At 37.6% G+C, this 13,113-nt stretch overlaps 1 protein-coding gene across 1 annotated transcript in view; it reads right to left on the reverse strand.

Annotated features, from left to right (window-relative positions):
- Positions 1–10,360, reverse strand: part of LOC306875776 (CD81 protein-like) — a 31,832-nt gene extending 21,472 nt beyond the window's left edge. The window contains exons 1-2 of the mRNA XM_079426503.1: positions 9,790–10,360; positions 611–725 (exon numbers count right to left, since the gene is read on the reverse strand). Of these exons, the coding sequence (XP_079282629.1) occupies positions 611–725; positions 9,790–9,855 (181 nt within the window). The 5' untranslated portion in view covers positions 9,856–10,360. The remainder of the gene's footprint in view (positions 1–610; positions 726–9,789) is intronic.
- Positions 10,361–13,113: the final 2,753 nt, after the last annotated feature.

The raw sequence follows: 13,113 nt of genomic DNA on the forward strand, positions 1-13,113 counted from the left end.
ATTTCTCAATTTGCAATTTCAATTTGCGCACTATGAAGGGTCATGGAAACGCAACTAATGTAAAGTTCTTCAGCAACGAGCTGCCTCTCAATATTTCAGCTTAACAAATTTTACATATTGCTATTTGCAGTCTAAGTTAAGTGTGTCTAGATATCCACAAAACTGACTTGTTAACTTTATCCACATTGTGTGCACAAAATAGATGTTGACACAGTCAAAACGCCCCACCAGAGACGCGCCAACTAAACGTCACTGTTACAGTCAATCATTTCAGCAATCCAAAACCATTCAGCCAAAACTGAAAATTCTTCTTTTTTTTGCTTTTACGGCCAAATATTTTCGGTTGCAAAAATTTCAATGCATTGCTAATTAGAACAGCTAATAAAACATGTATGCCACCCAGAGGAAAACTGAGAACACTGAGATGATCCTGTGTAAAGACATGTATTAAAATTATTCATAAGAGACTGTGTTAAACCACTTTATGTGACCACATAAAGCGGTAGGATTTCAGACTGAGTTGAGAGACTAAGGAATGAGAGATGGAAAACAAATGAGACTCAATGAGAAAAGAGAATAATAATGGGAAATCGAGAAACTGATCTCTTACTGATGTAGAAGGTGCTGGGTGCTTCTGCGCCCTCATACTTCAGTTCCAGAAGACTGCTTGTTTTATTGTCATGACGAAGCCAGAGAGAAACCCCCAAGATTACACAACCAGCCAGCTATAAAAAACACAGAGATAGGAAGAAAAACTTTAATACATTTAAATACACAGTTATTAATGGCACAAACTAAACCAGAAAGTCTTTTTGCAAACTTTATACATGTTGTTTTTTCCTAATCTATAGGCTTTCACATTTTTAAACACAACTTTCTTCTGCATCTCGACTCTTAAAGTAGTGTGTGGATGCATCTTGTCAGTCTCCTTGGGTCTATTTCTTGTAGTCTGCTTATTTTCCATTTAACAAAGAGAAAGGAGACACATTCTGTGAGGCGGGGGGAGGGAAGGATCTTGTTACAGACCCCATCTAGAGGCCCACAGTGCCGAGGGTTAAGAATATCAAAACATCACTGTATGCTACAGCAGTATGGTTGAGGCCGCTTTTCTCTTCACATGACTCACAGTGATGAGCATTCAGTTGAGTGAGGCTCATAAACACATGGCATATTCACGAGAGAGGGTGCTCACAGACACTTGCGGCTAGGGGGAGGGAGAGATAGAACAGGGGTAAAGGAAAGAGGGCGTAGGCTGCTGAGAAGACCATTTAAAGTAGTGCTACAATGTGTGGTATTGTATGTGCGAGCGGATAAGAAGTGGGAAAGTTCGGATGGGGAGGGGCGGCTGCGTGACAAGCAGCAGAGGTTTATTTGGCTTTGTTTATATGCCTTTATTTACAGTGAAATCACTGTCAAATCAGACAAGAGCTGGACCCTCTCAGAGCAGCTGGCTCTCGTCAGGAATGTGGAGGAATGCAGTGTGCAGCTAAAGTGCACTAGAGACCGCCAAGACCCTGGTGGGTGCCGTTAGAAGCAAAAGAGATACGGCTACACCGCACAGGGGAGAGTACTGGGAATGTGAGACAGAGCAAAGACCATTAGCAGGAATGCTGGGATGGGCAGATCGCTCAGGTCTGGCTGTGAAAACAATGGACTCGTACTTCCTTCCTTTCCATTCTCTTGTTCTGTAACCCCTTTCAGTCAAGAATCCAGCACCAGTCCTACAGTACATCTGCGAACAGCTGCATCGCCACAGCTATTCACCCCAGGTCAAACCAAAAGGCATTTGTTGGTGCAGTTCTTACACACCACACCCCCAATAATAAAGGATCATGAAGGGAGCACTTTCTCTTCTCTCTATATGTTTTTTCCCATGGTTCTTGGTCTTTGACACCTGTTGATGTAATAAAGAAACCACAGCCCCTCCTCTACAAAACAAGTAACCAAGACAGTAACTGAAACTAAAATTATTCAAATTGTTTTTGTCAATTAAAATTATGCTGAGATAAATTATAAATAGTGGATGAAAAGTTAAACTTAAAAAAGATGTTGTTTTGCCAACTAAAGGAAATCAAACAAGGTGAAGGACAAAAATGACTAAAAATAAAACTGAAATAAAAATAAACTAAATAAAATCCAGAAATAAATAAGAAAAATAAAGAAATAAACAAGAATATTAAATCTGTAAATAAGATTAAAATAAAAACTAAATATGTAAACTTTACATTACATATAAATTTTAATAAATACTATAACAGTAAAATGAATAGTATGATAACTATAAAAAATATTATTTCATGTCACCTGTTTTATTTACTTTGCCTAAACTTGTGCATTAGCGTGCTGGATAGTGTGTGAGGCTGTTTATCCATAAACAATGTCTGAATATGGAACTTTCTCTCCAGATAAACACAGAGGAGAAAAACCTTTTCTACAGAGGATAAAAGAGTGAGAGAAAGAGTTCCTTCCATTTCTCTTTGTGTCTTTCTCACTCTCTCCAAAGGCCAGATAGGCCCATTCCAGAGCTCAGGCAGCCTGCTGCTTAGCAACTGAGTAAACAGAGGGCCAGCCAAAGGGAGAGGTTTTGAAATGATGGTTCACGGAGAAGCTTTGTCAATTTAAGCAACCCCTCCTCGGTGGATTCCACATTACATTCACTCATAATGACTTCGGGAATATCTGAGTAGACAGAAGAGATTCCCCTAAACACAAGTTTCCAGCTGACCAGAGGTGTCAGGGGGAGCTATAACCAGAATAAGCAATAATTCTTGTGGGGACGATCTGGGGGCATTCTCCCTTCTCACTTTCCATACTTTAACTGAATTTATGTAGGAAAAAGCAGGAAACGCCATTTGTCATTCAGGATATTTGGCCATATAACAAGCTAATACAGGCAATAATATGGCAATCCATGCTATAATGCTTTTAAATACAAGCTGAGTATGCTCATAAACACTTTTACTGATTGAATTACAACTTTTTTTTTTCATTTTATTGTGAATATTAAAAACATCAAATGGCCTGTTTACACAGAAGAAAGCATGAACTGTGACTACTCAATCTTTGCAGAACTGACAATCACTAAATGCTTGATGATACAAGACTACGGGTTTAATCTCTTGTATAAGCAGCAAGCTAAAAAAAAAAAAAAAAACTGCTTCTCAAATGAGAAAACAAATGTTGGGTAGGATTTGATTTGATCTATTGGGAAATGACTGGATCGTTTGCTAACTTCTACTTAAATCGTTTCATGTAAGTGACAAGTTGTTGGACTGGAATGATTGGATGAACTTATTGCTCAGTTCTCACAGCGATTTACATAATGCTGTAGTGAGAAGATGGGCACATTAATGTTTTTGATTAAAAATTAAGAGGGCACATGATTTTTCTAAAAAAAAAACAAAGATGTGCACAGATAAATTATTTATAATAAACAAACACTACAACATTCCAAAATATCTATTTTGAGTTTATGGTAATTAATACTTTAAGACAAACATTTAATAATGAATGGCAAACTCAGAAAAAATACCTAACATTTCATAGTATTATTACACAGAATATAATGCCTTCTGTCATCAAAGCAGAAACTACAGAGAGTGATTGACAAGACAGCTAGCAAGAAAACCCAAATGAGCAGAGTAGTCAGCATGCAGAAATACACTTACATTTATGCTTTGAGAGGACATTTATCCAAAGTGATTTTTAATTTAAGATTTTAACTCGCTGAGAATCAAACCAATGTATTTGGTGTTGCTCTAGTGTTTGAACTACATACTGACATGATCATTATCACCACAAAAACCTACTAGTGACCTACTAGGTTTATGGGGTTTTACTAGGGATGAGACGATACACCTACCTCCCGATTCGATACTATCACGATACTTGGGTGCCGATACGATATGTATTGCGATTTTTTTAAAGAATTTCAATTATACAATTATTGCAATTCGATATTGCTATGTGTCGTAATTTTTGTTTTTAACTCTAGACCATGGGAAAAAGTTGAATGATACACTTAATATACAGACTGTCACAATAATAATAAAAAAACACACATCTTAGCAGTCACTATTGCGATTTGATATTACAATTTATTGTGATTTTTGTGTGCTTATTAAAGACCAGACAATAATGGAAAACAATTGATTATACCCTTAAAAGAGACTGTATATGATTAGTCATATTAACAAAAACAATGCATTGCATCTTTCTAAACTTTTATTTCAGCAGCATACACATATACAGTATAGGCTATATTTAAAGTACCTTGAACCATGAAACTTTCAAGTACCAAAACGCTGAACTTTCACATGAATATAATAGTCAAATGTTCAACAAAATGAGCAGAAAAAATACTTTCTGAAATAAAATAAAGTGCTATGTTATGGGGCGGGGGGATTGTGGGGGTGGCAGCACATGTAAAGCATGCAATGACTGTGGCAGCTTTAATATTTGAAAGGATACTATGGAAAAGTTATTGCTTTCCTGATTTTCCAAACTGATTTTTTTTTTCATGAATATGGTTGACCTGAAGAGTGAAAGCTATCTCATACACTTGGAAAATTATGAGCTATATTACCGCTCATCGACATTAGGGGTGTGACAACACATTTAGCTCACGAGATGAGACAAAATACAGATACTTGGTTCTCTAGAACAAGACAATATTTGAATGCTATTTTTAAGAAATTTTCAATGACAAAATATTTGTCCAAATTCCAAAAACTTAAACAATGCAGTTGTATTTTGAAATATTTTAATTAATCTAGGGCTGTAACTACTGATTATTTTGGTAATCTACTGATTATTTTGACAATTGAGTAATCTGATATTTTTTAGTAACACAAATAGACCTAAGTGAAAACCAGGCTTTAGTATGACTATATATAAACCAACGATGAGGCAACAATTAATGCCTCAAATAAAATCTCAAAACCAAGTAATTACATGGTTTTATTGAACAACACTGTTAAAATACATAATGTATGCCTATACATAGCCTAATATGAACATAGCCAACTTAAGTACATTATGTATTATAACACATACCTGCAGAGGGCGCCAATGGCTTGTTTCACTTTACAGCGTGATCAAACGACATTTAAATCCATTAAATTTTAATATTTGGCCACATGTACACTCAGAAACTTTTATTTTGAAATCGCGATGTACAATAAATGGCATATTTAGAAATAGGTTGATGTATTCTCCTGTGTTGGCAAAGGTTTATAAATGATTTACGTTACAAATCTAAGCCCAGATGAACATTAAGCAATTATTCACAGCATATGCAGAGGAAGAGTTTAGCCCCTTTCACACATACAGTCTTCAGTGGTAAATTACCGGTAAATTACCATTAAAACATCACGTGTGAACCTTTTCAAAAATCACGGTAAATTTGTTCTGGCAATCATATCGTTCTTATGGAGATGACATGATTACTCTGATCTGTTTACAAAGCTCCGCTGCTTTTTAATTAACTTTTCTATGTAAATATGCGCGAGATGGACATCTTTGACCATCGAGCCTCGGAGCTTTTTGACGCGCTTCTCCATTCATCAGGGCTGCGACTCTATGTGTGTCTCGTGTTTATAAGAGCAAAAAATTAAGATTGGCTAGTTATGTTAGTGTGGTTGGGAGTGAAAGCTGTGCTCCTCTCATACCACTGGTAGGCGAACTCATTGACTCGACAGTGATATCAACAAGGTTTTTTTTAAAAATGTAGGATTATTTTTTTCCCGCAGGCAAACGCTGCATGCCGGAGATCCGGCACGGTGCCGGAGAACATCAAACACTGCAAAGTGTTTCCACACTTGGGATTCAAAACGTGAAGGTGCAGAAAGAATTCTGGAAGAGGTATGATCCTCTGCCTCCGTCATGGTTTTGCTTTCTCGCGCCGGCTTTAAACGTGTATGACGTCATGTAAAAATGATGATTTGTAGACCCTTTTAGGGTCCGTTCACATATCGCGTGTTTTGCGTGCTCAAGTTCATTATTTCAAATGTAGACGCGCGGTATGCACGCTCATAATGGAAGCGACGCGCTCGTTTTTTCCAGGCGCGTCCGCACCGCATCGAGATAAACACATCTCAACTTTTCAGAATGCCGTACTAAGCGCACCGCAGGTCATGTGACAAGAACCAACCAATCAGCTTCCTCACCTTTTCCGTCACTTTGAAACCTCGGCAGAAAAATGCAGGAGCAGCTCATCATTGCGGAGAGCGCAGCTGATGGTTGCTTAAGGAGAGAAACCGCCCGAGCGCTTTGGAAAAAAGGAGAAAGCGGCGCACCTAGCGTTTTCCACGTGTTTTTAGGCGCGATATGTTTGATATTAAATTCAACATTAAATTAAATTTAACATCAAACCCCTTGTTTGATGTTAAATTCAAACTCCACCAGGTGCAACTTTTAATGCTTTGTGGGAAAACAGTGAAGAGTTTTTTGCATAGTTTGTCCAAGGCTTTTTAATTGAAGTACGTTTTATTTTTACTGTATAAAAATAGAATTCATTTAGATACTATTTATACGTAACATCTTAAAGTTGTCTTGTGTTTGATGTAAAATAAACACAAAAGCTTAAGATTATTTTAATAAGTTTGTACATAAAGAAATGATTAACTCATCGACTCATTCATCAGGTGAGAAATGACTTCTTCTCACCGGTGATTCCTGATGGTTTAAATGCAGCGGCACTGCGCACGCAGCACGATCGTTGTATGAAGTACAACCAAAGCCACTAGAAGGCAACCATTAGCCGAAAAAGTATAACTGCTAAAGCTAACGCTTCTGGTCTGGCAGTATGTGGGAAAGGAGACCAGAAGCCGGTTTTTGGTCCGGTCAATGGAGGAGAGGCTTCACTACGCTGAATAAACAGCTTTTTAGACTAAACAGCTCATCGTTTATTGAATCGACAGCCTATTTGCTAATCTACAATAAGTTTTACACAAAACAATACTTTTGGATTGAACAATTTTTAGAGTTTACCACGAAAAAAATGCTGTTTTATAAGAGAAGTCACTGACTTTTCACTGACTTTTTGCGACACGTGGGATTCAACTTATTCATTCAATCCGATGGTATCCATAAACGACCAATGAGTGTCACACAACTCTGACTGAAATTCTATGATGTCAAGGCTGTAATGTGATTGGTTATTAAGGCACACGTGATCGAAGTTGACCGTTACGCTTTCTCCAATAGTAAGTAATACAGACCCTCTCATCTCCCTATATTAAGAAAATATCTGGCACAATCGCGACAGAGAACAGACGCTCCGCATGCTTTCGAGTCGCTCTCGCGGTACTTTGGCGTCTGTGCGGTGCTGCTCCAAGTTGAACAAACCAATACATTTCGCCCTCTGTTGGAATGAAAAAGCGCTAACTTCTCCCCACCACCTCTTGGGAAAAATAAAATTATGAAATAAAAATCGATTCTGAGGTAAACCAATCGATTTTTAAATCGTTTTAAAAAGAATCGCGACAGTTAGGTGAATTGATTTTTTCTCCCACCCCTAGGTTTTACTGGTTTAAACTTGATTACATAAAACCAGTAAGTGTACCAGCTGTAGCACATGTTTTCAGGGAACACAAGAACAGAAGACTTTTTTTTTAAAACTAATTACATAAACATCTTCCCTCTAGTTCTATTGCTCTAAATATTTGCAGCCTGGTCAACAGTGTTTTTTTTTATTTTATTTTATTTTACCCAAGTGTTTTACTGCATTTCTGCAGAGCAGAACATCAATATTTTGAGAATAACCTCCCTGATAAGGAAGGAAGTGTGACCCTGAGGGAAAGAATAATAGAGGACAGTCACAAGGTTTGTGCACATACACAAATATAATAATTCTCAATTATAATAATAGCCTACGTAGGTGTAATGAGTATACAATTATTACAGAACAACACACACTTCCTCAAATGCATGAGGCTGATTGGTGCAATTTGAATGAAATGTATTACCAGAAACAAAAAGTCTATGTAAAGTATCCATTTACTCTGAATAATTACAATACACAGCCAAAAAGACCACATTAATAAACCATTCATCATTAGTTTTAAGTACCATTTTGCATAAGCCATACAGTAGCCCTAAAAAACAAAGCTATGTAACTATGTACCATAAAAAAACAAGTGTTCCTCCAATCAGCTTCATCTTGACTAGTAGTAGATTTATTAAAGAACTGTTCTTTGTTACAATTTACTCTATTTTACTCGTTACCGGAAGCCAGCTATAAACAATTTTTTTAACTTTTATAAGTGAGTTACCAAAGTAAAACCAGTAGAGGCCAATAGAGCAGGACTATATTAAAAATATTTTGCACCATGTTGCTTAATATTTCCTGCAACATGACGAAATTTGCATCCACCCTCACACACTCACTTCTCCTTATCTCTGACGCACAGTTATCAGCCTGTGTAAGGGTTTTAAAATCAAGGCCCCCTTCCCATACTTCTCCCTTCTGTTGCCGGCAATCTGGTTCTGCTTCTATTTTTGACCCATGACCCAGTGTGAGGTGGTTGTAGAATGCTTGGCATGTCAAAGCATGAGGCTCAGAAGTAGACGGCCCAGACCTTCTGTCAAACCCCCGCACCCATCCTCCATTAACCACAATGTACTGTCAAACTCATCCTATGGGCTTGGCAATGGACTCTTAGATCTAACACCTTCTTAATAGGTATTTTTCCTCCACCATCTCTATGGGTCAGTTCTTAAAGCAAAATTCCTCAAGGTACGACGCCATCATGCAGTTTTGCCTTGTTCATTCACCAATGAAGGGTCTCACCACCTGTTGGGCCTGTAGATAAATCAGCATGGGTGTTAAACCCATTAGTCAGCTGAAAAATATTCCTCTGCTTTCTGGTGAAGTTGGTTTCTTGTTTCACCACAAGGTTCTTATTGGCTTTAAGACGTAGTTTCTCAATGTGTCTAAAGGCTCATTCACACCAGAACAATAAGCATAAATAAGATAACTATAACAATAACTATACACACCTATACACTATACACAATATTGTTTATTCTAACACATACTCTTGATATGTTGTCCACTGCTTTAAATGCTCAGGCTCTTTAAAGTCGGATGGACTCTGACTGTCAATGTTTTTATTATTCATCAGCTGGAAGAAGTAGTTTGGAGAGTGATTCAAACAATATCGATCCTCTGTGTCATTATCGTTATAGCTCTGGTTTTGATTATTATGAGCGTGAGCTGCAGTTATTTTGTCTGCTGCTTCAAATTTTTAATATCGAGTGGATTCTAATTGGCCTAATGTGATGAAGTGTGAAATGAGTGTGAAAAGCTAAAGTATTTGTTAAAAGCGTAGTTTTGTGAAATTAAAAACATAATAGTAAGTTTGACGGGTATAATAAACACGAGACTTAGTCTTTGTGGGAGTTTTAACAGACGGGAGCTGTGATGAAATCTTGTGGCTGGACTCCTCGCCCCTTCTCCGTTATTTTCGTCGCGAGGTCGGAAAAAGCTTTAATACTGTGCGCCGTTTTTATAGTTTAGTCTTAGCGATTCTATAACAGATATGTATATTCAACATAAACATCTGTAACGTTATTTAAAACAATTTCATTTGCCGTTAATTAGTCATAGCAGAAGTTACAGGGTCATCTGCGTTTTCCGTAACTTTAATCAAAATGAGTGGCCCAGTTTAAATTCCTGTTCATAACGGCTGAAAACATGAAGAATAAACAATCCCCTTAAAACAGAAACCCAATGGCGGTTTCTCAGGCCAGACACAGGACCGCTTCACAAAATTAATGGCCACTTACCCAGAAGATGAAATTGAAGAAGAAGAGCATGTATTTGATGCATTTCGTGCAGCCTTCCACGCCCATGGTGTCGGTTTCTGGAGGATGTTTTTAAAGCCGGTAAAGTGTCTCGATGCAGCAGCCGTTATGCAGCGCTCGCGCTCACTGAACTCTAATCTCCGCGCGACTCGAGCTGCTGCTTGGATTCAGTCGACGTGAAAAAAACGGGCAACACCCAGTTTCCTCCCCTTAGAGAGTCCCCATAAACACGGCCGAATAACAGCATAGAGACCGTGCAAAAATCATCAATATTAAGAAGACTCGTTCAAAAATAGATGATCTGACTAATTCACACAAAATCCACAGAATTCAAACATTTCTGAACGTTTTGATCTGTCTCATTATTTACAAAACAGTTCAAAAGAAGCGCTCTCTTATCCTCTGGCACAGCCTTTAAAATAGTTAAAAATAACTATATCGATATCCTTTGTTGCAGGTGGCAATGAAATGTAAACAACAGGAAGGGTATAAATTACACTTAGCATAATAGCCATGTTTACAGGATGCTTGGCTTCATGCACAATTTGTGTATGTCTCCACCTTGTGGCTGAGCTTCAGAGATTTTAAACTTGAGACGGTACAGCTGGGTGCAAGTATAAACCATTTTCGTAAGGTGCAAAATAAACATAACTGTTTCATTTTCTCACGTGAATTATTGGAAATTAGATATCATGATAAATCATAATAAATAATGTTTTATAATTTTTGAGTGTCCATAAAATATAATGTTTTAAATTAAATATGATATTTGTTATAAACTTATTAGTGAAAGTACAAAATGCTACAGATAGTTGCAAACATTTTCAGTAAGAAGCACAATGGTTTACGTATATAAAGGACAATTTTGTGGAGACTATTTACATTTAAATTTAGAAATACTAATAAATAAATGAATAAATCATGAAATTCAGCAAAATCATGCGCTGTCAAACCACTTTCTGCCGCTAGATGTCACTAATATTCTCGATATAGCATCAATTAATGTAGTGACCAGTAGAAAGCTTAGTATCGAGCATGGCAGCACACATCGTTTATGAATACAGTTTATGTTATAGCATTTTATACCATATTTTGTATAATAAATACGGCTGCTAAAATAATGTCAGAGCTCTTTTAATTATGACGTCTTACTTGATCCACACAGAAACCTTATTATTCCATATTTTGACTATTATTCATAATAGTAAAAGTTATGATATCATAACAAAGGTTTGTGATATATGATTGCTATTACAAGAAGCAGCTGAATGCGGAGGCTATTGAAAGTTATGGCTACCAATGATAATTCCTAACCTGGAAGAGTTAATGGGTTTCTGACAGTGGAGGTGATGCCCATGGGACCATGCACCAACAGCCCACCAGTGTGAGTGGACATTATATTTCCTTTGAAGCCTAATTGCCTTTTCTCCTCAGCAGAACAGGATAATTTGGGATAAATCCCATTATGTGTTTTCTGAGAAGAAGCACATACTGTAATCTGCCTTTAAATTGTCAGGAATGATGATTCGAAAAAGAAACAGCAAAAGGTAAATTGAAAACAGACCTAGTCATCAATAATGTGATTTGTTCAATTGACTGATTACATAATTGTCAGTAGTGACATCTGCACTTTAAATTTTTTTTCAAGATTTCAGGTTATTTTGATGCTTTCCAAAGATTTCAAGGTCTGATCATTAATGGACTGATATTCTGCATTTACTTATTAGTAAACATATAGTTTCACATTGATTTTAGCAGTTAGGTTTTCAAGAATTTATTTTAAGGGTCTTTTTTACTTGTACAAGGGCGTCATCATAAAATTTATTTAAAATACTTTAACATTTTTCAATCTGCAACAATTACAGTTGTTACCAAAATCAAATGAACTTCCATTACAGTCTATCTGCAAATAAATGATAACAATAAAGCACTGGATAAAAATGTATTTAATTTACAGTCATATTGTCACACAGTACAGTAGATCACAATAGCCCACATTTTGACATAATTGCTGTTTATGGTTTAGTATTTCAATCGTTTACTTGTTTTCAGAGGGGATTTTATATTTTATTAAACAATTTGATTGTAAAATAAATCACTGCTTTATTTGTCCCCAAATTTAAATATATGGAGTCTGTTAGTTTTTTCCCCCAAACCTTATATGATTTCTGACCCTGACTCACACTTAATATTATTATTTATTATCTGGACTTTCATTTTAGCAAATGTGTTTTATATAGGCTACTGGGCAGTACGTATAGGCTCATGCAGACCTGCAGAAACTGCATAATGAGGGAAAGAATAGCATGGCGCAGCGCTTTTTCAGGCTTTGTTTTCTCTGAATAATATTGCATGTCGTTTCGAATATAGCTTTCCACCGTCTGAAACCATCCCAATATCTGATCTAATGCACACGTCGACTCATCCACTCAACAATTGCGCATGCGCGTCGGTGGGCTCTAGAGGAGGCTCATGTTGTCTCTCCGCAGGAATGACGAGCCTCGCTCCACTCTCGTCGACAGGCACGCGCGGAAAGGAAGACTGAAAATATTCATTTGGTGGAAATAAGGAGAATGCGATCGATCACTTTCGAACAAACACCGGAGGACGTCGCCAAACTGGACATTGTGGAGACAAAAGAAGATTTCTAAAGGACCTGTCCTCTACCACTTCAAAGCTGACGTCTCCTGTATGAGTGTAGCTACATATCCAGTGGCAAAGCATTTTCTAGATGTGTTGTCTGTCGTGTTTGTCAACAGCCTGCGTGTGAAAATGGGCATCTGGATATGTTTTGAAGAAAACGACTGATGTTACGTCGAAAAAACGCTTAAAATATGACCGTTCCATTGAGCCTCGATCCCTTCACTTTTTGTCAGATTTGAGGAGGCGTCCACTGGGAATCAGGGCAGTGCATGTGTCTCGTTTTGGAGAGAGGAGGGAGTGTGCGCGCTGGAGCTGTCCGTTCAGAACCACACACACACATCTGCCACCAGCGGTGCATTACAAGCCATCAGCCTCGCACATTCTCCGGACCTCATGGCGCGGAGCGCAAGTTCATGACAACCTCTGCATTCATTTAACGTCTTTATTTTCTCATTTTCTCTTGGCATCTGGAGGCAATCCCTTATTCACCTGACAAGAACATCAAGCGCTCATGCAGCGATTTCCTGCAGATGCGCTGCCTTTGCGCACCTGTTTTTCTGCGTTCATTCAGTTCACTCTCTTTTTTACGTTTCCTAACAATTGCGCACATGTATCCTCCGGGTCTTTCAGTGTTGTAATGCCTGGCCCGGGCTCGAGACATGC

This window comes from Barbus barbus (assembly GCF_936440315.1).
Source record: "Barbus barbus genome assembly, chromosome: 1".
Lineage (NCBI taxonomy): Eukaryota > Metazoa > Chordata > Actinopteri > Cypriniformes > Cyprinidae > Barbus > Barbus barbus.